At 42.8% G+C, this 22,583-nt stretch overlaps 1 protein-coding gene across 6 annotated transcripts in view; it reads left to right on the top strand.

Moving 5' to 3' along the window:
• The window catches only part of HMGXB4 (HMG-box containing 4), a 35,680-nt gene that overhangs the window by 405 nt on the left and 12,692 nt on the right, over positions 1-22,583 (top strand). For 3 of the 6 annotated variants that reach the window (XR_008712358.1, XR_008712354.1, XM_055574643.1), the window contains exons 2-6: positions 4,499-4,598; positions 5,243-5,391; positions 5,652-5,730; positions 6,516-7,474; positions 21,683-21,764. Coding sequence is in view for 4 of the 6 variants with exons in the window: in XM_055574643.1 (XP_055430618.1) it covers positions 4,568-4,598; positions 5,243-5,391; positions 5,652-5,730; positions 6,516-7,474; positions 21,683-21,764 (1,300 nt within the window). In the remaining 2 variants the exon portion in view is untranslated. Of the gene's footprint in view, positions 1-256; positions 367-4,498; positions 4,599-5,242; positions 5,392-5,651; positions 5,731-5,837; positions 5,953-6,515; positions 7,475-21,682; positions 21,765-22,583 lie in introns of all 6 variants that reach the window. The other 3 variants (XM_055574652.1, XM_055574662.1, XM_055574668.1) reach the window with 3 other exon arrangements.

The following is a 22,583-nucleotide window of genomic DNA, read 5'->3' as shown; positions in this document are numbered from 1 at the left end:
GGAGGGGGCGTGCGGCCGCCCCGGGGGCCCGCGGGCCGAGGCCGCCCCTCCCCCTGCCCGGCCGTCTCCGCCCTCGGGGGCGCCTGGAGCCGCCGGGACGCGGGAACCCGGGTCGCGGCCGCCTTGCGGCTCAGGACCCGGGACACGGCCCCTGGGCTGTCAAGGGGCAAGGGAGCTGGGGTGACGGGAGGGCTGGGGCGCGGCTGGCAGGAGTGGATGCGACGAGCTTTCTTTTTTTTTCCCCCTCTTCGCCCAGCTTTGTTGAACTAGCTGTTGCTGCAAAACTGCCAAGAGAATCCCGTTGGTTTGCCGTGGGGACCACAAAAATGGTGGTCTTGCGGGCTCTTTGTAGCAATAACCTGTGTGGTATGTAATCTTTGCGTGCGACCCAGTTTGAACGTGCCTTCCTTAGTGGGATCTGCTCCATCCAGACCCATTTTAAACCCAAAGCTGTTGCTTGTAGATTTCACTTAATTTTTCTATCGGGCAGAAGAGGAGAACCATCTTATCTCTCTGCTACCTGATGGCTAAGTTGGTGGCTAATTATATTACCCCATAGCAGAATTTAAAAAAAAAAAAACACCACTGAATCTAGAGTAGAGCCTGTTGATTGGATAAGGCTTGTCAAAATTTGTACCGCTGGGTTTTTTTGGAAATGTGTGTTGTCAGCAGATCTGTGTGGTGGTCGTGGTTCCGCTCAATTGCACCCCAATGAGAGGATTCAATCCCCAACCCTGGCTGTCGGGATCTCTGCAGTTTCCAGAGCTGGCAGGGGCTGTGAGTGCTGCATAGGTAGGTTCGTGGAGAAGGGAGTGGCAAGAATTACGAGGCTCTGGGTTCTGAGATTGGAGGAAATCTGGGCGAAAATGAGAAGGCATCCCCTGCTCCTATCCTCAAAGTAACAACAGCAGCAATTCAGAAACTGGCAACAGCTGTATGTGCGTCTTCCTTTTCCTGCACCGACTGGCAGCTTGAGTTCCTGAAAGAAGGGCTGGAAGAAGAGAACGTGGAATCTTGAAAATCTTGAACAAGGCTTGCCTCCTGAACTGGACCCGCGCCTCAGGATTTCGCTTACTGCCCGGGTTTCCGAGGCTTACTTTGTCTTTTTCAAAACACACATTTTGGGATGAAGAAGCTTGCTAGTGAATGCTGGGGCTGAGATGACCTCAGAACACCATCTTCTGAAACTTTTTTCCCAAAGTACTTTTAATTTGGGCTTTCAAAATAACAAAGTACTATGTCTGATGATTTCCCCTTTTTTCCTGATTGCTTTGATAACTCCGAAAGCAAAGTCTAAACTTCACCATATACTTACCTACAAGTGGAAGAGTAGCGCTGTCTCCTTTTTCATCTCTTGAAGAGAAGTCCACAAGTTTGATAATTTTCACCTTCCAAAAGTACACATTTTTCATGATGGCATATTTCTTACTTCCACAAACAACATAAATAATGAACTTTTACTTCTGTTGTCATTTCTTAACCCACTGAGAGGAACATAATTGTAAAATTATCCTACCTTTTGAAGTTGACAGTTTTGAATTCTATACACACCAAAATTTATGGAGTTCCGGAGAATGAGCTTTAAACATCGAAATGAGTTTTTACATTTGCCAACATTTATTGTAATTATGGCCTCTGTTTTCTAATGTGAATATCCAGCCTAATATTTTTCAATTTCATTAATCCTCACAATCTGCTGCCTAAGCCTGGACTCTGAATTTATCATGGATAATGTTCAAGACCTGGAAGGAACATCAGGAGAGTTATCTTATATAAATGTTGCCCTAACTTTGCCTTTCCTCCACACTGTTGCTTGAGACTTCTTTATCTGGTTTCATCTTCCTTCTATGAGTCAGCATCCAAAACTAACCCCTGGGCTGCAATAATATCCTCACTTGAAAGAACCTACAAGTTCAGGGTCCATCAGTCTGCCCAAGCTGTGAGTGAGTGAGACCATTGTATCTAATTTTAGTTTTCTAAGCTCTTGACTGTCCCAGTTCTTTACTGAGTTGGACTTGCCTTCAGGCCCCGTTCATTTTTTACTATAGGTTGTTTAATCTTGTAATTTATAAATGCTTCTCCTGTGTCTTTAGAATAATAGTAGCAGACCTGATTGTAATACAAAATGCCAACACCAGCACACGTTTTCTGTGCTGTTCTGTGCCTCTGAGGATCAGCTCCTAATTTTCTGTTCCCTTGTACAGTTTTTTCATCCACTGGTTGTTTTTCAAAGCAGTCAGTTAAGAGACCATGAGTGCCTTTTCCTAGTCCAGTAAGTGACATCATTGTTTTCTTTCTGGAGCTGTCTTCAGAGCTACTTACTCCTATTCTGACTGTTAGTTGTTCAGCTCTGTTTTATGTTAGTTTTGATATTTCCAAAGGGAAGGCCTGGTTATAAGTCTCAGGACCTGCCTTCACTTCATACAGTAGAGCATTTTGTTCTTGACCACAGATTGGTGGCCGCATTGGCGTTGAATATTTCAGATTTTTTTGCCCATTATTTCTCAAAGGTTCTTAGCCAGAATCCATTTGGCATGGAAAACATTTAACTTGAGGTCACAAGTTGTGCTATTTCTTGGCATTATCAGCCTATGAAAATGAATGGGGTCCATATATTCTTCTAATAAACTTACTATGCTTTAGTGCCAGTGAGCAGATATTCTGTTTTTAAATGAATGAATGTAATTCCCTATGATGATGCTTCTCCTCTGACCCCTCCTGGAGTTGCACCATGTGGGTGGACAGGGGGCAACAGTAATTTCTATTTGAGAAAGTTTAACGCTTAGTATTGGAACATGAAAAACTGGCTATATTATGAATTTCTACATGATACCCAACCTCATATCCCCATAATTTCCTGCGAAAAGCCCTTTGAGTAAGCAGTTCTCCAATTATTTGTAAAAGAACCAAGTTCATTTCATTTTTCCACTTCACTCAAGCCTCTCTTACCTTGACCAAGTCCATTCTTCTTTCCACTCCTTAGGGAAGTGGAGAAATGCTTTTTTATGTTTCTGAATGTTACTTGTAAATCGTTCCTGGTAATACTTCTTTTTCTATTTTCAACATAAACTTATCTGTGCATTGCATATTATCTGACTTGTGCAAGTAGGTCTTTTTTCTTTTGGTTTATTTTAAATGTAACTCTTAGGAAAGTTTCCCTTGTTCATTCATCTTTTCTTTCCTAAAAGTTGCATACTTCACAATTACCTGTACCTTCCTCAAAGGGATTGTCAATATCTCGTTGAAGTGTCCTTCAGCATTTCTAAACCCCACTGTAGTTATGAAGGTAAAATATAAGTAAATAATTAGATCAACTTTTAAGCATTTCACTAACAGAATGAGGACATTTTCAATATATTTAGTATATAAAATTTAAACTTCCTGCAAAAACTTTTCCTGCAGGAATTGTGACATTGCCTGTCCTAAAAATATTTGAAGAACCTTACCTTCCAGTGCAGTTTATGGCTTGTCATCTTCAAAGTCAAAATGGACATATAAAGTTGAATGCCAAAAAAGTAATTTTAACAAATTTAAAGCAGTATTTAGAACACTTAAATTTTAACAGTTCTTCAAATTAGTGAAAATCTTAATAATGATAAAAATTACATCACCAGTGGACAGGTGGCAATTCCTCCTTATTTTCACCGGTGAAAGTGAAAGTTGTTCAGTCGTGTCCGACTCTTTGCGATCCCATGGACTATACACTCCGTGGAATTTTCCAAGCCAGAATACTGGAGTGGGTAGCCTTTCCCTTCTCCCAGGGATCTTCCTAACCCAGGTCTCCTGAGTTACAGGCGGATTCTTTACCAGCTGAGCCACAAGGGAAGCCCATTTTCACCTGTAGCCTTTAAGAAAGGCTTGATTGCATTAAAGCTGTTTTATGGGCAACTAATATAAGAAGTGTGCCTACTGTTACACTTCTGTGATTTTGAGCAAATTCAAAGAGCCCAAGAAAATACACACCAAAAAATTATGCTCTCAAGATCTTTACTATCCCTGTCATCATTTCTGCTTAAACTGCAATACAACAGATTTTAGCCTGTCACCAATTCAACCAGTAGGATGTTGTGGTCTCAAATGCCTGGCATGATCTGTCTTCCTCTGCATCCTGCTTTGTCTGTGCATTTTGTGACCGTAATTGAACCTAACCCTGACTTCATGTCGGCTTTCACCCTGTCTCAGTGTTACTAGGCCTGTTGGCATTTCACAAGTTCTCATGAATTTTTGAAGTTTTTTTTTTTTTAAATGGGAGGTATTTTATATACTTCCCCAACTGACAGCTTTAATTCATGAATCAAATCGAATTAAGCCTAATGCACTTGCTACAGCTTCATCCCTAGTATATTTACAAACAGAAAGAGGAGGTGGTGACAAGACCCTCCTTTATTCCTTGCTGCCCTTCCAGTCCGCCCTTGGATCACTTCGCATTTCCACCTGGAAGGTTGCTTCTCCACAGTGATTTCGCATTACAGGCGGGTTTTCCTTCTTTGTTTCTCAGACCTGGTCCTGTAGACGGGAAGGAGCCTGGACACAGGGACCCCATTCTCAAAGGCCCTGCAGGACCGCCATGGCTTATGATGACTCCGTGAAGAAAGAAGGTATGACCCCTTAACCTGAGAAGCATTCCAAAGAGGGTGTCCTCTTCAATCCTTGCAGCCCATGGACAGAGAGACCAGGACTGGCCATCACAGCCTGGACTCCCAAGTGATGACCCAGAGCACTAGTAAAACTTCACATCATCCCCAGACTGGGCCCATGGAAACGCAAACTGGGACAGGGTTCTAACCCAAGAGTCTGAGCCATAAGTCTCTAGTCTATGGGGTGATCCCCAGCAGCACTCGTGGTCCTTGCCAGCTCCAGTGTGCAGGAGCCTGGGGATAGGAACCACACAGTGGACGCCCACAGAGCAGCACAGCACATGAATCCTTATTCTTTTCAGCCTTACCTCTGCAAGTCCGTGTCCACCTGCCAAACCACAACCAAGAAACCATGTTTCAGGACGCACCTTGGGCCTTTGCATAGCATGGAAGCATTGTTTCTTCAGGTCTGATTCTTATTTGCAGCCAGCTCGTCAGGACATAATGCTCACCCCCTCGGATCTAGCCCTGTGTTCCAGTGGACTTACCAAATGACATGATTCTAATTCGGAAATGGAGGGACTGTTGCATTTCATGGGTGGTGATGCAGTCGTGACTTACTTGACTTTCTCATTTCCTTTCCCAAACGAACCTGTGCTTCTCAGATTGCTTTGATGGTGATCACAGCTTTGAGGACATAGGGCTAGCTGCTGGCCGAAGCCAACGAGAAAAGAAACGTTCTTACAAAGATTTTTTGAGGGAAGAGGAAGAAATCGCTGCTCAGGTCAGGAATTCTTCCAAGAAGAAATTAAAGGTAAATTCTAAACATTTGAATTAGGAATGTTTAAACTAGTTCATAGCGTGTTTCCTAGTATTCGAAGAAAGATGTTTCTTTGAAAAACGTTTAAAAAGAAAGATAAGCATCATTCACATCTTTTTTTTTTTTTTTCACTATTTCCTGTGTGGTACTTTATTTTCCAAAGTCAGAAATCGTCAGAAAACAACATTGGTTCCAAAGTGCCTGTGCCTCATCGTCTTATTCGTTGCTCAGTTCTCCTTCCTCTTGAATTCTAGGACAGTGAGCTTTACTTCTTGGGGACGGACACGCACAGGAAAAAGAGGAAGCACTCCTCCGATGACTACTACTATGGAGGTGAGGCTGGGGAGCGGCAGCAGGCGGGACAGACACTTCACTGGTTCTTGGAGTCGGGGTAGGGGAGAGAGATCCAGATGTTGCTGACTCAGTGGCCTATTTAACAGGACAGTGGTTCTTGTTCTGAGTGCCGATAAACCAGTGTGAAGGAGGAGAGAGGTGGAGGGCTGGTATTTTGGAGGATTCAGCATAGAAGAACAGTCTTCATTTGTGATACACCAGGTACCAGGTTCCTTCTCCCCCCAATCATCCACTTATCTTGCGCCCATTGTTATTAGCATCCCTCTTGCCATTTGTAGTCCTGGGCCCTCCAGCCTGCGCCTGGGGGTTCCTTCTCACTCCAGCGCGTATCCACTCACAAGACCAGCTTTTCTGAGCTATATTATGCACTTAGCTGACAAGACCGACTCTTTGCTAGAATGGATTTGTCCTGAACCCAGAAACAAATGATGCTTTGTCTTCAGCGTAATCTAAAGTTGTAACTACTCGTAACCCCGCAGCCACGGTCCATCCTTCTGAGCATGCTGTCTTTGGTGGCTTGTGAAGACTCAGTGAAGAAAAACATCTTGAGTAGCAAGAACTGTCTTCAGGGTCAGAGGCAGGATCTACCAAGCCAAGAAGCACGTGGGCATCATCTCTGAATGTTTACAATCAGTTGAAGGGCCTCCCCTCCAGTCATTCCTGTTAGCCTCTTCCTCATTTTAGTTGGGGGTTTTTGGTGAGAGAGGAAACTTGCTAGAAGTTACTCTGCCATAGGGACAATTACTTCTCTTGATTACTTCTAGATATTTCGTCTTTGGAGCCATCACAGAAGAAAAAGAAAAAGTCCAGCCCACAGTCTGCTGATACAGCTATGGACCTATTGAAAGCGATCACTTCCCCTCTGGCCACAGGCGCCAAACCCTCCAAAAAGATAGGAGAAAAGTCGTCCAGTTCCTCAAGCCATTCGGAGAGTAAGAAGGAACACCACAGGAAGAAAGTCAGTGGAAGCGGTGGGGAGCTGTCCCTGGAGGATGGCAGTTCCCACAAATCCAAAAAAATGAAACCGCTCTACGTGAACACAGAGACACTGACCCTCCGTGAGCCTGATGGCTTAAAGATGAAACTTATCCTCTCGCCCAAGGAGAAGGGGAGCAGCTCCATTGACGAGGAGTCTTTTCAGTACCCCTCTCAACAAGGGACTGTGAAAAAATCTTCTAAGAAGTCAGCTCGGGATGAGCAGGGTGCTTTACTCCTAGGACACGAGTTACAGAGCTTTCTAAAAACAGCCCGGAAGAAGCACAAGTCATCCTCAGACCCACGTTCCTCTCCTGGCCCCGAAGGCTGTGGCTCTGAGGCCTCCCAGTTCCCAGAATCCCACAGTGCTAACCTTGACCTTTCAGGGCTGGAACCTATCCTGGTAGAATCAGACTCCTCCTCTGGCGGGGAGCTAGAGGCTGGGGAGTTAGTGATCGATGATTCTTACCGGGAAATCAAAAAGAAAAAGAAGTCAAAGAAGAGCAAAAAGAAGAAGGACAAGGAGAAGCATAAAGAGAAGCGACACTCCAAGTCCAAGAGGAGTTCGGGGCTTCCCCCTGCTGCGGTGCCAGGAGAGGTCCCCGTGCCGCCTGTGCCCGCTCCCAGCCTCCCGTACACCGGAGCCCCCGCCCCGCCCCCGCCGCTTCCCAGCCCCCACACAGACGGGCACAATGAGAAAAAAAAGAAAAGAGAGGAGAAGGACAGAGAGAGAGACCGAGGAGAAAAGGTAAGGCATGTTTTTAAGTATGATGGAAGACAAGAGGTGAAGCAGGCTTTTTCCTTGACCATAGTAAGTGGACTCAGAATTAAGCAGGTGAACCATTGGGAATGTAGCAAGATAAATCCACTGGAACAATGCAAAGTATAAAATAGTGCTGGGCTTCCCTGGTGGCTCACGAAAGAAGATTGCAGAATCTCTAGTCCACTTTTTTTTTTTTTAACAGAAGCAACAGTTTTACTGAAATATAAATCTGATGGCTCAGACGGTAAAGAATCTGCCTGCAATGCAGGAGACCCAGGTTCAATCCCTGGGAACATCCCCTGGAGAAGAGAATGGCTACCCACTCCAGTATTCTTGCCTAGAAATCCCACAGACAGAGAAGCCTGGCTGGCTACAGTCCATGGTTTGCAAAGAGTCAGATACGACTGAGCAACTAACACATTCACTCATAAAATAGTACCAATGGTACAGAAATAGGAGCCATCTTAATTATTCATGGGTTTTCTTGAGAGAGTTGTTCTCCCACTGTGCCAAGCATGGGTTTAGAAATACCGAGGTTTTTTTTCTGACTGGCCCTTGGAATTCATAGAAGGAGCCAAACCCAATTTCTTTTACTCAGCAGTGCAGTCTGCCTAAGGCAGTTGAGAGAGATGAAAAGGTATTCATTCTGTGAGTTCATCTTGAAAAACAGATTTTTTAAATTAGAATGACAAAATAAGGTAATGGCTTCCCACTAACTGATACTGGCTATGGTGTGGTGTTCTTTTTAGTGTCAAAGATGTGTTCTCTCACCATGTGAGTGCTTTCTGTGTGCCAAGACCTGTGCTGCCATATGAGTTAAGAGGTGGGAAGAGGAGCAAGGGGCCTATAGCTCTTGATCTCAGGAAGCTCACCATTTACTGAGAAGAAAGGAATAGAAATCAGATGCCTTGGTTTGATTTCTGTCTCACAACTCAAGAAATTTTCTAACAGTTACAGGTTTCCTTTAAAAGATAAACTTTTTTTCCCCCAGTTATCAGAGTAGCATGTTATTTGTCTAGAAACTTAGAAATTCAGAATAGTAGAAAAAAATCAATCATAGTTTTTACCACCCAAGGACAACCATTTTCTTCCTTTCCCCTGCAAAGTTAAATGTCAGGTAAAATCAGAAAAAAAAACCAACTAAGAAAGAGAAAATCAACTATATTAAGAACATAGGATTGGTGATTTCATTTCAGCCTATAACTGAGGCACAAGTTATTTTCCCCACTAGTAAGATTGCTGTTTAAGAAAATATACAGATCAGAAAGAAAAAAACTTTACCTTCTAATCTAAGGATCATCAAGAACTGGACAAATTCCAGGGCAGGTTTTATTCATTGTTTATTCCAAAATTATTTCACGAAGTGATACATTTCCTGTGTAAGATACTGTTTATTCCAAGAATTTCCACTCTAGTGATACATGCTAATGCCATTAATTAATCTAGTTAAATGTGAGGAAGGCAAGGTGATCACAGAAAGCTTGAAGGAGAAAAAGGTTAATCAGCGGAAGGGAACACATGGAGGCAGAGAGATGTTTAGGAAGCAGGACAGCAAAAGAGCTGAACTCCGGTCCTGCATTTCCAACTCTCTGATAATATTTCTACCTGAACGCCTTGGCTACCTCAGACCGTGTGTCGCTCACGAAGCTCATCGCCAGACCCCTAAGCCTGCCTCTCCCCCTCCATCGCCTCCTATAATCCTCATGTCCTACCAGTCAACCCAGACTCAAATCTATATGCTTATTATTTTTCTCAGTCCTTTATTATGAAATTTTTCAAGCTAAAAGCATTAAAGAATTATACAGTGAACACCATATGCCACCCATTGAGATTCTGTAGTTAGTATTTTGCCATTTGCTTTGTCATCCATCCATTTATCTTATCTTTGTTAATATATCTTAAAGTAAGTTGTATGTATCATACACTTCACCCCTAGACACTTCAGTTTGCATATCATTAACTTGAGCTCAATATTTGTCTTCTGGGCTTTTATTAGGTAAAATTCACATATGGTAAAAATGCACGAATGTTAAGTATACCATGTGATGAATGTTGATATGTTCACACACCTATGTGACCAAACCTCTATCATGATACAGGTACTACCCTCATCACAGATACTCAGAGGTATTTCTCGTACCCATTCTCAGTCAGTCCCACTTTTTCTGATGTTTTTTCCCAACCTTATAGTTCACTTTTACATTTCCCTCCTCTTAAGGATTGAGCCTGATATTCTTCCTTTTTAATAACTTCCACACTTTTATGCCCTCTATCACCACTGCCTCATCGCTCTCGGTACTTAATGTAATAAATAGCCCTCTTTCCCTCTCTTCACCCATGCAGTTAATTAGTCTTACACTGATGCCAGAATGAACTGAAGTGTCACTTGATGATGACAGTTGTCCGCTCAACATCCTCAGTGAATTTTTACTGTCTTCATGTTAAACCATAAGCTCCAGAGGGACCGAGATCATGTCTGCCTTGCTGTCCACTCTGTCCCTAATACGTAATCTGCAGTCTGGCCCATTGTCAAAAAATCAATGAATGCTTGTTGAATGAATAAATATCAAAGTCCAAACCCTTGCCCAAGCATTCATAATGGTGATTTAGCCTGAAGCCTCCCTTTTCAGCTTTACCTGCTAGCAGTCTGATTTGCATGCAACTGTGCAGAAACCAGACTTGCTCCTCACAGTCTGACCTCCACTCCTTGGATTTTATTTTGCAGTGACCTTCTTCCCCTTATTTTTTCTCCTTCACATATTGAAGCTCTGCTTCCCCTTCAAGACCCAATCAAATGCCACCTCCTCTAAGATATCCTGACCCTCCAGTTATAAGTAACTAATGAATTCCCAGAACACCCTTGCTATGGGCAGTTACTGCACTTATTTTCTTCTTTATATTAGATTTGTCTTTGTGTGTATTCCATTTCCCCTGTTGAAGATGGTAAGCTCCTTGAGGATGTTTTAGCTCCTTAGGGACTCTTTTAGCCACCTACTGGGATAGCTTTCAACTCCTCGATGTCCTTGTAGGCATTTTGTGACGCATGTCAAACGAATGAATATGTGGGTGAAAACAGCATCCAAAATGTAGGTTGTAAACGAATGGTAAAGAATCTCCAATGCCAAAGTGAGAGATTTGGCCATGGCACTTTGGGTTCTGAGCAGGGTTTAAATATGCGGTAAATGATAATTTAAGAATAAAATGATGAAGCTATACCTGGTGGCTTAGACAGAGGAGAGACTTGAGGCAAATCACCCAGGAAGTTACTATAGTCAGAGGTCAGTAATGAAAGCCTGTTAGAAATAGAATTGAAGAGACAGATTCAGGAGAGACTCTGAAGGGAAAAGTGACAAGATCTGGCAGCTGGGCTTGGCTCTTGGGAGCCAGAAACATGAGTGAGTACATAGATGTCCCTTTAGGTTTTGAACCTGGGTGCCTGGGAAGATAAAATTATAATCTCAAGGGTGAGGACTTTTTTATAACACCCCCCAAGTGCTGAGCGGTTGCTAGTGAAAAATGAATTTGAATTTATAGCAAAAAGTCTTACCATGAATCAGTATTTGATTGTGACTGTCCACAGCTGAAACCTGATTACTCTGAATGCAATTCTTTATTTCTCCAACAGATTATTATGGGACATACACTGAGTTTTCACTGTGTGTGAAAATTTCCATGGAGCTTGAAAAAAATACAAAATCCTTCCCTGGGCTTTGTTTCAGTATAAAAAAAGAACTATCTGAGGGACTTTCCTGGCGGTCCAGTGGTTAGGACTGAGCACCTCCACTGCAAGGTCCATAGGTTTGATCCCCGGTTGAAGAACTAAGATCCTGCATGCTACTCGGTGTAGCCAAAAAAAATAGAACTATCTGAAAATTCACCTCAAGATAGAAAGGAAGGCTTCAGGAACAGCTTTCCCTTGGCCTGCAGGAAACACACATGAGGAGCTCACTGTGGAAGTGTGGTAGGCCTCCGTGTGCCCTTTCTACCCTAGGTTCTGTGACCAGGACAGCGGTAAACGTGGAGAAGCAAGAAAATGTCTGATTTGGAAGAAGAAGAAGAAAAGTTAGGTGTAGATTCCAAGACATAGGAATCTAGAGATTCAGCAGAGCTAAGTGTGTGGTGAAGCTAAGTGGTGAAGAGCAAGGCCACGGAGCCAGCCCCGTGGGCTCCATTCCTGGCTCTGCCACTCAGAAGCTGTGCAGTGCTGGACATGTTGCATAACTCCTCCATCTATAAGTTGGGGGTGAGGATGGACCAACCTGGTAGGGTTGTTAAGGTTCAGTAAGGTGATACATGTAGAGGTGTTTAGGGCCTCTGTATGCCAAGGCCCTCTGGGGCACCAACAGCAAACTCACAGGGTACCACGGGATTTTTTTCAACATTAAAATTTCAGGAGAAACAGCCATATTTGCCATCTGTCAAGTACCTTCTGAACTACTGGAATGAAGTAATTCTCAGTTTCAACATCTTTTTATACTCCATTTCTTTCCGTAATGCCATATCTTTTCAAAGCTAAGTTTTCAGTGATTGCTGTGATAAAAAGCATATACTCTCTGGTGGTCCAGTGTTGAAGACACCGATTTCTACCATAGGAGGCACAAGTTCAATCCCGGGTTGGGAAACTAAGATCCCACATGCCTTACAGCTAAAAAAATAAATATGTTTTTTAAACAAGGAAATTAAAAAAAAAAAAAAAAAACACCTATACCACCTGAAGACCTGCACAGGCACCGTGACCCAACAAAGTTTGGAAGCCCTTGACTTTGCACAGTGTTCGGCAAGTTAGCCAAAGAGCACTCGATACTTATCATTTGTCACTGACAAGTCACCAGTGACGAGTCATCATCTCAGGAGGTTTTCCAGGGAGCACTAGAAAAGTGAGGCCTTTGAGGTTGATGGACCACCTGAAACTCGGGTTAGAAGTTGGGTGCTTGTGGGCAGTAAACGAAACGTGAGTGGATGAGAGGTCATCAAGCCCAAAGCAGAATCATGTAACACACACGAAGGCCCTGGAGGGGAAAGAGAGGCTGTGGGTGCTGGAGGAGGACCAGAGAGGTCTAGTAAAGACAGAAGTTCAGGTGTAATGGGAGCGGAAGCCAGGTTGGCAGAGTTGACATCAGAATGAGAAATGACGTGGGGGGAGCTCTTCCTAAAGAACCATGACTGTCGATACAAATAAGGGAGACTTGACTGTCTCCCTCATGGACACGCTTTCAGTGTGGAGTTTTATCTTGGAGGAGGTTTTTAGCTCTTGTATTCGCTTCTTTGTTTCTTTGTTACTGAATCCTGCTTTCCAGGAGGAAGAGCGAAATCGTGAGGTGGTACCTTGCTGCATCATTTCCCCTTTAAGATCATGCTGTTGGAGTGGGGGTCTTCTGGTTTATATTGGACGAGCAGGATATGGTAGCATTTCCAAGACTCTTTTCCTTTTGTGTGTGTGAGGCTGTGCTGGGTCTTCATTGTTTTGTGCAGGCTTTCTCTGGTTGCAGCGAGTGGGGGCTCCCTAGTTGTGATGCTCGGGCTTCTCATCGTGGTGGCTTCTCTTGTTTCCAAGCACAGGCTCTAGGCACTCAGGCTTCAGTAGTTGCAGCATGTGGGTTCAGTAGTTGAGGTGCATGGGCTTAGTTGTGCTGAAACATGTGGAATCTTCCCAGATCAGGGATCAAACCCATGGCACCTGCACGGGAAGGAGGATTCTTAACCACGGGACCACCAGGGAAGTCCAAAGATACCTTACTTTTGGTTTTACTAAATCAGTGAAACCCCATTCACTACCACTTGAAATAAAATCTGTGACATTGCCACTTCAGAGGCATGTCTTCACTTTTCTCTGTGTTTCCAGAGTGATCTCATTTCCTCTAAGCAAATGAAGGCTGGCCTAGTGCCTGGCACGCTCAGACATTGCTGTTGATCTACTAATAAACTAAATTCAGAGAGATAACTAGACTTGTCTTGTCGTGGTATTACATAAACGAGTCACAATAGCCAGAAGTGGTACCAGTAAGGAGGCACCATCTCTGACGGCCTGCCACGTGCCAGGCTCTCTGAGGCCTTTTTGCACACAGAGGGGTCTTGAGTGACAGGTATGGTTAGCTCCCTTTCACAGAGGAGGAAGCTGAGAAGACAAGACATGGAGCCAGAATTTTAATAGAAGTTTCTTTAACCGTAATGTTGTACTCTTTCCACTATAGTGCATGCCTTTCCAATACTTAAGATGATTACCCAATGCCACAGTAAGCCTTCAACAAAGCTAAATGTAGGTCCTAGGGGAACTGAGACTGATACAGTGCGCTGGTGTCTGAGATCAGCCCTATGGAGACGGACAGATGTTGTAATAAAGTGGCTGAAAGCTTGGACTTGAGTTCAGTCATCTTGGGTTCTTGTTCTTGCTTGTGCTCAGTCATTCAGTCATGTCCAGGTCTTTGCGGCTCCATGGACCGTAGCCTGCCAGGCTCCTCTGTCCATGGGATTTCCCAGGCAAGCATACTGGATCGGGTTGCCATTTCCTACTCCAGGGAGTTCTTGTTCTAGTTGCTACTTACTAGACTTGTTCTCTGGAGATGGCTTCCTCACTTCCCTGCTCACTTGTGAAAGGGGCTACTTAGAGACAATCAGGTGAATGAGTAACATGCTTTGCACAAGGCGTGTCTCAATCAAGAGCTGCTGTTACAACAACTGTTTTCATCCCAAGCTCCTTGGAAGCATAAAATATTCTTGAAAACAAAACTTTTTTTTTCAGCCACTCATTTCACAAATTAGAATAAGCAAGGGGGTGCTGCTTTTATGGTTTTGTTTCTGTTTTGTTTTCATATTAACACCCACCTTTTAGGAAGCCACCTCTGCAACTAGCATCTATTTGGAAAGCAGTTAAGAACCAGAAAGAAAACAGGGTCCCTAAGGAGCAAAAGCAGATGTTACAGAACGAGTTTACAACAGATCCTTGGAACACTTCATGGGCGCTGGGGAAAGGGGAACATCAACTGGAGATGCATCAAGGGGCCACTGGCCCTATTCTTTTCTGCACAGTCTTAATGAACAAGCACCCAGCCTGCTTCATGTAGAAGCAGATGAGGGAATACAAATGAATGTGCTTTTCACACACAACTCTGACACTTGGTTATGCATAAAATACGTATTTATTCTGCACTTACATTGTGCCAGGCCCTGATCAGATACGGTGTCAGCTCTCAAAGAGCTCTCGATGTAGTAAGAGGGGTTGGAAAGTACCCAGTGGGTTGAACCTCAGCAGAGATGCGTGCCGAGTGCCAAGGAGAGCCTAGGGGTGACCAGGAAGCTTTCAGAGGCAGGCAGCACCAAAACCGAATCTTAAGGCCAGATAGGAATTGACGGGTGGAAAGGAGGAGTGGGCATTCCAGTCAAGGAGTGGAGAATGCGTGTGAAGGCACGAGAGGTGGTAGGGTGTTCAGAGAACCACAGGAAGTCCAACCAGCCGAAAGGTAAAAACCGTGTGGAAGGCAGGAAGCAGGCGTTAGTAAATTACAGTGGTAATAAGAACTTTGCTCTGGAGTTGCTCATACATTCTAAGAACTGCACTAAGTTTTTTAGTCTATGGTGTACTGATGAATTTCCACAAGTGCCCAGTGAGGTGTAGGTATTTTCATCTCCATTTCACAGAAACGAGCTCAAAAAAGTGAAATAACCTGCCCCTGGATGCATACCTGTTTAGTGGCAGTACAAGGGTTTGACCCCAAGTTTTTATGATGACAGGACACAGAATATTTAAATTCTACTCAGTGATGTAATATGAGAGAGAGCAGAATTAGATTCCAATTGAGAAGGGTTAAAACAGAAGCTTTGGTGTGAAAACTTAACTGCTCCAGCACCCTTTCCTTTGGCCAGTACAGATTTAGAGATCTCAGTGAGGTTAGTTCAGAGGAACATCAGATGGTGGCCCTGCCAGTTCCTGGGTAAATGCCTCAGGTATCTGGTTCTCATCTTAAAATGCCAGGAATGATGAAACCTACCTTGTAGGGTTGTTGGGAGCAGTAAAAGAGTTTCCGCAGGTAAAGCCTTGTTAACTGTCTCCTGCACAGTATTAACATCAGTGGAGAGGTTGGGTTCCATCATCAGCAGAAGAAAGCCAAGTTTATTTAGAAAACTCATAAATTATGTTTTGCCAGATTCCTCTGTCCATGGGGATTCTCCAGGCAAGAACACTCGAGTGGGTTGCCATGCCTTCTCCAGGGGATCTTCCCAACCCAGGGATTGAACCCAGTCTCCCGCTTTGCAGGAGGATGCTTTACCGAATGAACAACCAGGGAAGCTGTTTTGCCTTAACCCCCAGATATTTTACCCTTTAAAAATAGGTTCTTAAACTAGAGTCCTAGATGGGTTCAAAGAGCGATTTTTATCAGACTTTCACAAAGAGTTCTGTGCTGTAAAGGAGTTCAGCATGACTGCTTTATACAACACATTAAGAAGCTGCTCTTGGAAGGTCTTGATATTGTGACACATGTCTTCAAACATTTAAAAGGAGGTCTGGCTGTAAAATTACAACCTCCTGAGTCATGCTTAAGTGGATTTGTTGTAGTTATTTGCTGCTAGTAATAAAGTATCCAAGTTTTTGAAGTATTAACATTTTGTTAAAGGAGAGCCCACAGTTATTCCAGATGTAACAACTGTGAGTCACAAGACTTTGGGAGTAGGGAGAGGGATTGAATCTTTGTATATAAGTGAAAAAAAAAATGGTTTACCAGTTTGTTATTTAGTTGCTAAGTTGTGTCTGACTCTTTGAGACCCCATGGACTGTAGCCTGACAGGCTCCTCTGTCCATAGGATTTCCCAGGTAAGAACTCTGGAATTGATTGCCATTTCCTTCTCCATTACCAGTTTGGGAGTGGGGGAGGGGTGGTGATTTATTGTAAATAGCAAGTGCTAAACTTGAATGTATTAAAATCCTATTTCTACTATAAAAATAAAAAATCTAGGGTATGGGCTTACCTGGGGATCCAGTGGTTAAGACTGAGCTTCAGTGCAGGGGGCTCAGGTTCAATCCCTGATGGGGAACTAAGATTCTAACATACTGTGTGGGGCAGCAGAAAAAAATTCTAGGGTGAAATGACTGGCCTTGCATTTAGAATCATATGGAAATATTTTGTTTGTCTGGAGATCATCCATTATTTATTTTATTTCTGACTGTTAATTTAGAAAAAAAAAATGGCTATGCCCTGGAAAAAAACTTAACCCTCAAGTTTGAATTCCAAACTTTGGATTCTTAGGCTGGAGTTGCATGTTATAACACAAAGGTTAGGTTCTAAGGTCAGCACATAAGGTGAAAATTGTTAAGAGTTTCCCTTGAAAATCCCTTAGGAAAGCTGAAGGCCAGTAGATGCTCAGTCCAACAGAATGTCAGCCCATTCTTCACCAGATGAAGTCATTGATGTATATTGAGAAGCCATAATTTTATTTTTTAAATTATGTCAGCTCCAACATCAGACTTACCCTTGGGAAGCGAGGTGCACACACAGAGAGACATACAGGAACTGTCTGAGGAAAGCAGATTTATGCTTTCTGTCACACTCACTCCAAGGACTGGGTTCTCAGAGCAGAATCACCCAGACTAATCAGTCCATAGCTCCCTCTCTCGCTTTCATGGCCAAATATAGAACTGTGAACTCATATCTTTCTCTGTAATGCCACTTCATTTTATCTTGAGCCCAATAAAGGGAGATTTGAAAGGACTAGAATACTTAGCATGTCTGGTGATATGAGGCTGTTACTCAATTAATAAAGGAGATACAGCACCCAGAACTCACTCCTGTAGCATCTCTGAACAGGACTGGCTTCATCAGAAGAATACTAAAACTAAGACCTTTACTATTTAAATGAAATGTTTAAATGCCTTGCCACTGTTTTCTTTGTCTGATTTAAGATGGATTCACCCTATCCCCTTTCACCAGAATTTCTATTTTTAAGAAAACTCACATTGGCTTTTTGGATGCTACAACTTCTATTGTTAAAAAAAAAAATGGAATAGAAATTAACTTCTCTATTATGGCATCACAAATTATCACAGTATCCATTTTGTTAATATCACCTCACCGCCCTATAGATCAAAAGTCCAGCCAGGGCTCCTCTGGGCTCTCTGTTCCGTTTCCTCACAAGACTAAGTCCACGTGTTGGCTAGAACTGGGTTCTCGGCTGAGGCTAGATGTCCTCTGCCAGGTTGTTGGCAGCATTCAGTTCCTTTCAGTTGTAGAACTCATGGCAACTTGTCTCCAAGTTCAGGGCCAGCAGGGGAGTGTCTCCTGTTGGGTCTCACCTCTTTTAAGGTCTCACCGAATAATATCTTGGGTCACAAAGAGTCGGACACAACTGAACTGAACTGGATAACATCAGGCCCACTCAGGATCTCTGTTTGATTCACTAGGATTCAATTTGCTTAGGAACCTTAATTACTTAGGAACCTTAATTAATAGCAAAAAAATCCCCTTTTGCCATATAGCATAATACGATCCATGGGAGTGACACCCTCTGGTATTCACCCGTCCTGCCCATAGTCAAGGGAGGGTGTTTTACAAGGCATGTCCACCAGAGGGGCAGAAATCTTGGGTGCCATCTTAGGATCCTGCCTACCATAGAGATAACATGACTGAGTACCTCCTGAAGTGCCAAACTGATGAATTCCCACCTCTGGAAACAGTATTATCCAAGCTCAGTGGTATCATCCAGGTTTTACTTACAGGGAAACTAAAGTCAGATTCTAACCTAGCTATGTTGGCCCCCAAAGCCCAGGGTCTTTCTCTTTGCCGCATTGTGTCTGATAAATCCTGTTAACTTTTCCCTCCCTTTCAATTGACCTGCTTCTCTCCAACCCCACTGTCTTAGCCATGGGCCTTCATCCACCCCTCCCGGGTGCTCCTGCAGCAGCCTTCTCACATCCACAGGACTCGTGCCTCCAGTCCATTCTCCATGGTCATAAATTGCAATCTGACCTAGTGACTTCCTACTTGAAATAATTGCCTCTTTCAGATAGAACCCTTACTCTTCAATACAATTTACATGTCATCCATCTCTGAGCACTCCCTGCTTCTCTGGCGTCATCTCCTACCTCCTCTCTGATGAGTATCACCACGCTGAGAGCCTAGAACACTTGTACCACTCTTCACCTGGCTAATTCTACCCAGCTTTAGGGTCTAAGTTAAATGTCTTTCCTCCAGAAAGGAGGACCTACTTCAACTCCCTGATTCGTGAGGCGGTCCTGTTGTGTATTCCTGTAGCAGCCAGTACTTCCCCTATAATAATGTCACATTGTATTATGATGACACATTTATCTGTCTTCTCTGTTAGATTCTGTGTCTGGTTCTTGGCTGTATTCCCAATGTCTGGCATATAGTGGATGCTCAGTAAATATTAAGAAATGAATGACAGTACTTTGATGGGTTACTTTGTTTCCTTTGCAATCTCCTCCTTGTTAGTCTAGTCTCTGCTTTTCCTTCTTTGCTGCTGAAATACTTTTAATGGCACATGTCAGAAGAGCTATCCACTTCTGTGTTTTATTCAGGATCAAATCATTAGTATAAGGTGAAGCTGAGAAAAGATGGTGGGCCTTCGAACTTTATGTTTCAAAAGTTTTCCACCATTTTATGCTGCTTGACTGCCTTAGAATAAGATCTGGGCTTCAAGAGCTCATCCTCTTTAACTACTCACTATACCCAGTACAGGTACTCAAAAAATGCAGGTTTATTTTCTACACAATTGAATAAAGTCCTTATGAGAGTTATGAGAGGAACTCCTTTCTTCAGGATGTGGATTGGGATCTAGTGTATTGAGTAAGAGTTGTGATTCATTCTATAAAAGTAATTTTAGTTTTATGTTATAGCTGTAGATAGCCTTGTGAAATAGAGGGCAATAACCTTTCACAGTCTTATAACTTGTCTAAGGAAACATTGTTAAAACTCCTTACAAGTTTTATAATATGGCCAAATGTCAGTCCTATGAATAAGCTGTTTTTAAAAGACTGGTCTGAAATTTTTGAAGGTAAATTTATAACAAACATGCCATAATTTTTATAGCCAAAGAAGTGCTATCTCATTCAGAGTAGGTACTTTGGGAGATTCAGGGTTGTTTCCATTCTTCAAAAATGGTTTCAGAATTCCTTTGGGAATTCAAGTCAGCGCTGTCACACAGCTTTTTTTATTGTCTTAAGTGTTGGCTATGACAAACCTAGACAGCGTATTAAAAAGCAGAGACATCACTTTGCCAACATAGGTCCATATAGTTCAAGCTATGGTTTTTCCAGTAGTCATGTATGGATGTGAGAGTTGGACCATAAAGGAAGCTGAGCTCTGAAGAATTGATGCTTTCAAACCATGACGCTGGAGAAGGCTCTTGAGAGTCCTTAGGACAGTAAGGAGATCAAACCAGTCCATCCTAAAGGAAATCAACCCTAAATAGTCATTGAAAGGATTAATGCTGAAGCTGAAGCTTCAGTGGTTTGGCCACTTGATGCAAAGAGCTGACTCATTGGAAAAGATCCTGATGCTGGGAAAGATTGAGGGCAGGAGGAGAAGGGGGTGACAGAGGATGAGATAGTTGAATGGCATCATCGACTCAATGGACTTTGAGCAAACTCCCGGAGATAATGAAGGACAAGGAAACCTGACATGCTGCAGTCCATAGAGTTGGACACAACTGAGCGACTGAACAACAACAAAAGTGTTGCCTAGCCTTTGGTCTTTGAGGATAGCGGTTTTATGAAAACAATATTAAGAATTAAGTCAGGTGAACCCAAAGTGCATGATTAGACTTCGTTTTAAACAAGGTGCAGCTCTGAAGTCATGAGACAGGGACGGTGTTGTTTGTTGTTTTGTTTTGGTTGTAAAATATGACTCAAGGCAAACAAAAGTTTCCAGCAGCTTTTAAAGCACCGAACATTCATGTCATTATAATAACTTGCAGGACCAGAAAGGACTATCTTGGAAGGAGGTGGAGGACCAATCATCGTACTCTGATACTTACAAATGAGATTGTAAGGAAAGCCAGACTGAAAACATCTCAGTATATTAGATAAAAGTTATAAAGGGATAATCGTTTATTCTGAAATAGTCACTTTTTCTGTAAGGAAGCAATGTCTTTTTTCCCTTGGCCCATAGTGCAGAGCTCTAAAGGTCAGGTGCCTGGGTTGTAGCCATTCTGGCGTTACACCCGGCATAGCTGCAGGACCCAGACAAGTCACTATTTTTCTGAGTTTCCTTTTCTTCATCCTCAATGTGAGGGGTTGGACAGGTACTATCTAATGTGCCTTTTCAGGTAGGAAAACTTTTTTCTTCCAAGTTTATGGTTAATTATAAAGTGGAATGCATAGTAATGTATAATACCTTCTGTTTTATATACACTTGGTTGGTTTTAAAATCTTGTTTTTCAAAAATCCTGTGTCGCTTTTGGAATTGTCATAATTCAATGAAGCATAAACATACTTCAAGTAGTACAAAGCACTTTGTTGATGTGAAAAAGATTCATCTTACGTTGAGTACCAAAGAATTGTCCTCGGTTATTTATTTACTTTTCACCTTGGACCACAAGAATGTGAATAATAAAATAACAATAAACTACAAGTGACAGTCAAAGCAGGATCAATAAAATTTTAAGATTAGAAATCAAAGCCAGGGACTTCCCTGGTGATCCAGTGGTTAAGACTTTGCACATCCAATGCAGTGGGCGCAGGTTCGATCCCGGGTTGGAGAACTAGGATCCCACATGCCGCAGAACCAAAAGAAAGAAGAAATGAAAACCAGAGGCACAATATGAATGTAAATTTGGTTCTTGATTTTCTAGCCCCAAAGTAAAGGAAAGTTATGTGGTTCTTATTTTAAAGACAAAAAATAGCTACCCCAGGAGAGGTAAAGATTTGCTTAGCACTCAATTCTAAAAGAATTAGGTAACATTTGTAGGACGAATGAAGAGCTTTACAATTATCAAGTAGCTGCAACAACCTGAAAAATCTAAAAATCACCATCTGGTTTTTACCTTCTAAAGGTAAAACTGATAGTCATCTCTGAGTCATAAGTAACATGGTTTAATAATTATCCTGTTTAAGGAAAGCTGGTTGGCAACTTAGGACACTTGAGGAAAAAGTGCAGGTCACTTTTCTGTTTTGTTCTCATAGACACAAAGTTGTTCAACTTGGCTTCTGATTAAGTCTTACCGTGCTCTGTTTTTATGTGGTGCTAGCCAAAAAAGAAGAACATGTCGGCCTACCAAGTGTTCTGCAAGGAGTATCGTGTAACCATTGTGGCTGACCATCCAGGCATAGGTGAGCACATTTCTCATTTTTAGTGTTCTTACTTTCCACGTGTATCGAAGCAAGGCAGTTAATCCAATCAGCAGGCAAAGTTCTTCCCATGGTCTGAAAAGGACACAAATCTCATTTCCTCAACTGTACAGGTCTCTTTAGATTATGTCTTAGTACGCCCCGTCCAAAAGCACAGTATATAAACATACAGTTGTTTCTTTCCAAGATTCTATAGTTGACTTTTTCCTTCAACCGCCTCTTGGGTATGGAGTTGGAGTATAGGGTTGGAGTTGGGTATGGAGATGACATATTACATTGTTCATTATTTGTCTCTGTATCAGAAGTTGGTAAGGTGAGAACACTACACCTCAGCCCTTGGACAAGTCAGGTAACATCTACAAATCTCATCTGCCAGGTGTGTGGACTCGCTTCTCACCCCTCTCACCAGGGCTGCTCTGAGGCACACATGAAGCACCAGAAAAGACTCAGATGCGCTTTATAAAGTGTGAGCTTGCTCTACAATGTGGGGAGCACAGACTCACACATCCGAAAGATTGCTTCTGAGCTGCTCTAGGGAAATTCTCCTTTGTTTCTGAGCTCTCAGAAATTTGGTAAAAACCTAACATTTCTTATCAAATTCTACATAACACTTTTTCTTTAACCTAAGTAGATAAGCCTTGTTTCATGGGATCATATTAAAAGATACCAATACGATGCTTCAGGCATAAATCCTTAAAGAGTAGATGTGTGAGATTTTGAGCCTGTCTCATAGTGACCCAAACAGCTCCTTCCTTCTATAAAAGACCCAAGGGAAGTGGTGGGGTTTGGTTTGGTTTTCTG

Source organism: Bubalus kerabau, chromosome 1 (genome assembly GCF_029407905.1).
Source record: "Bubalus kerabau isolate K-KA32 ecotype Philippines breed swamp buffalo chromosome 1, PCC_UOA_SB_1v2, whole genome shotgun sequence".
Lineage (NCBI taxonomy): Eukaryota > Metazoa > Chordata > Mammalia > Artiodactyla > Bovidae > Bubalus > Bubalus kerabau.
This window is presented reverse-complemented; position numbering and strand designations above follow the sequence as displayed.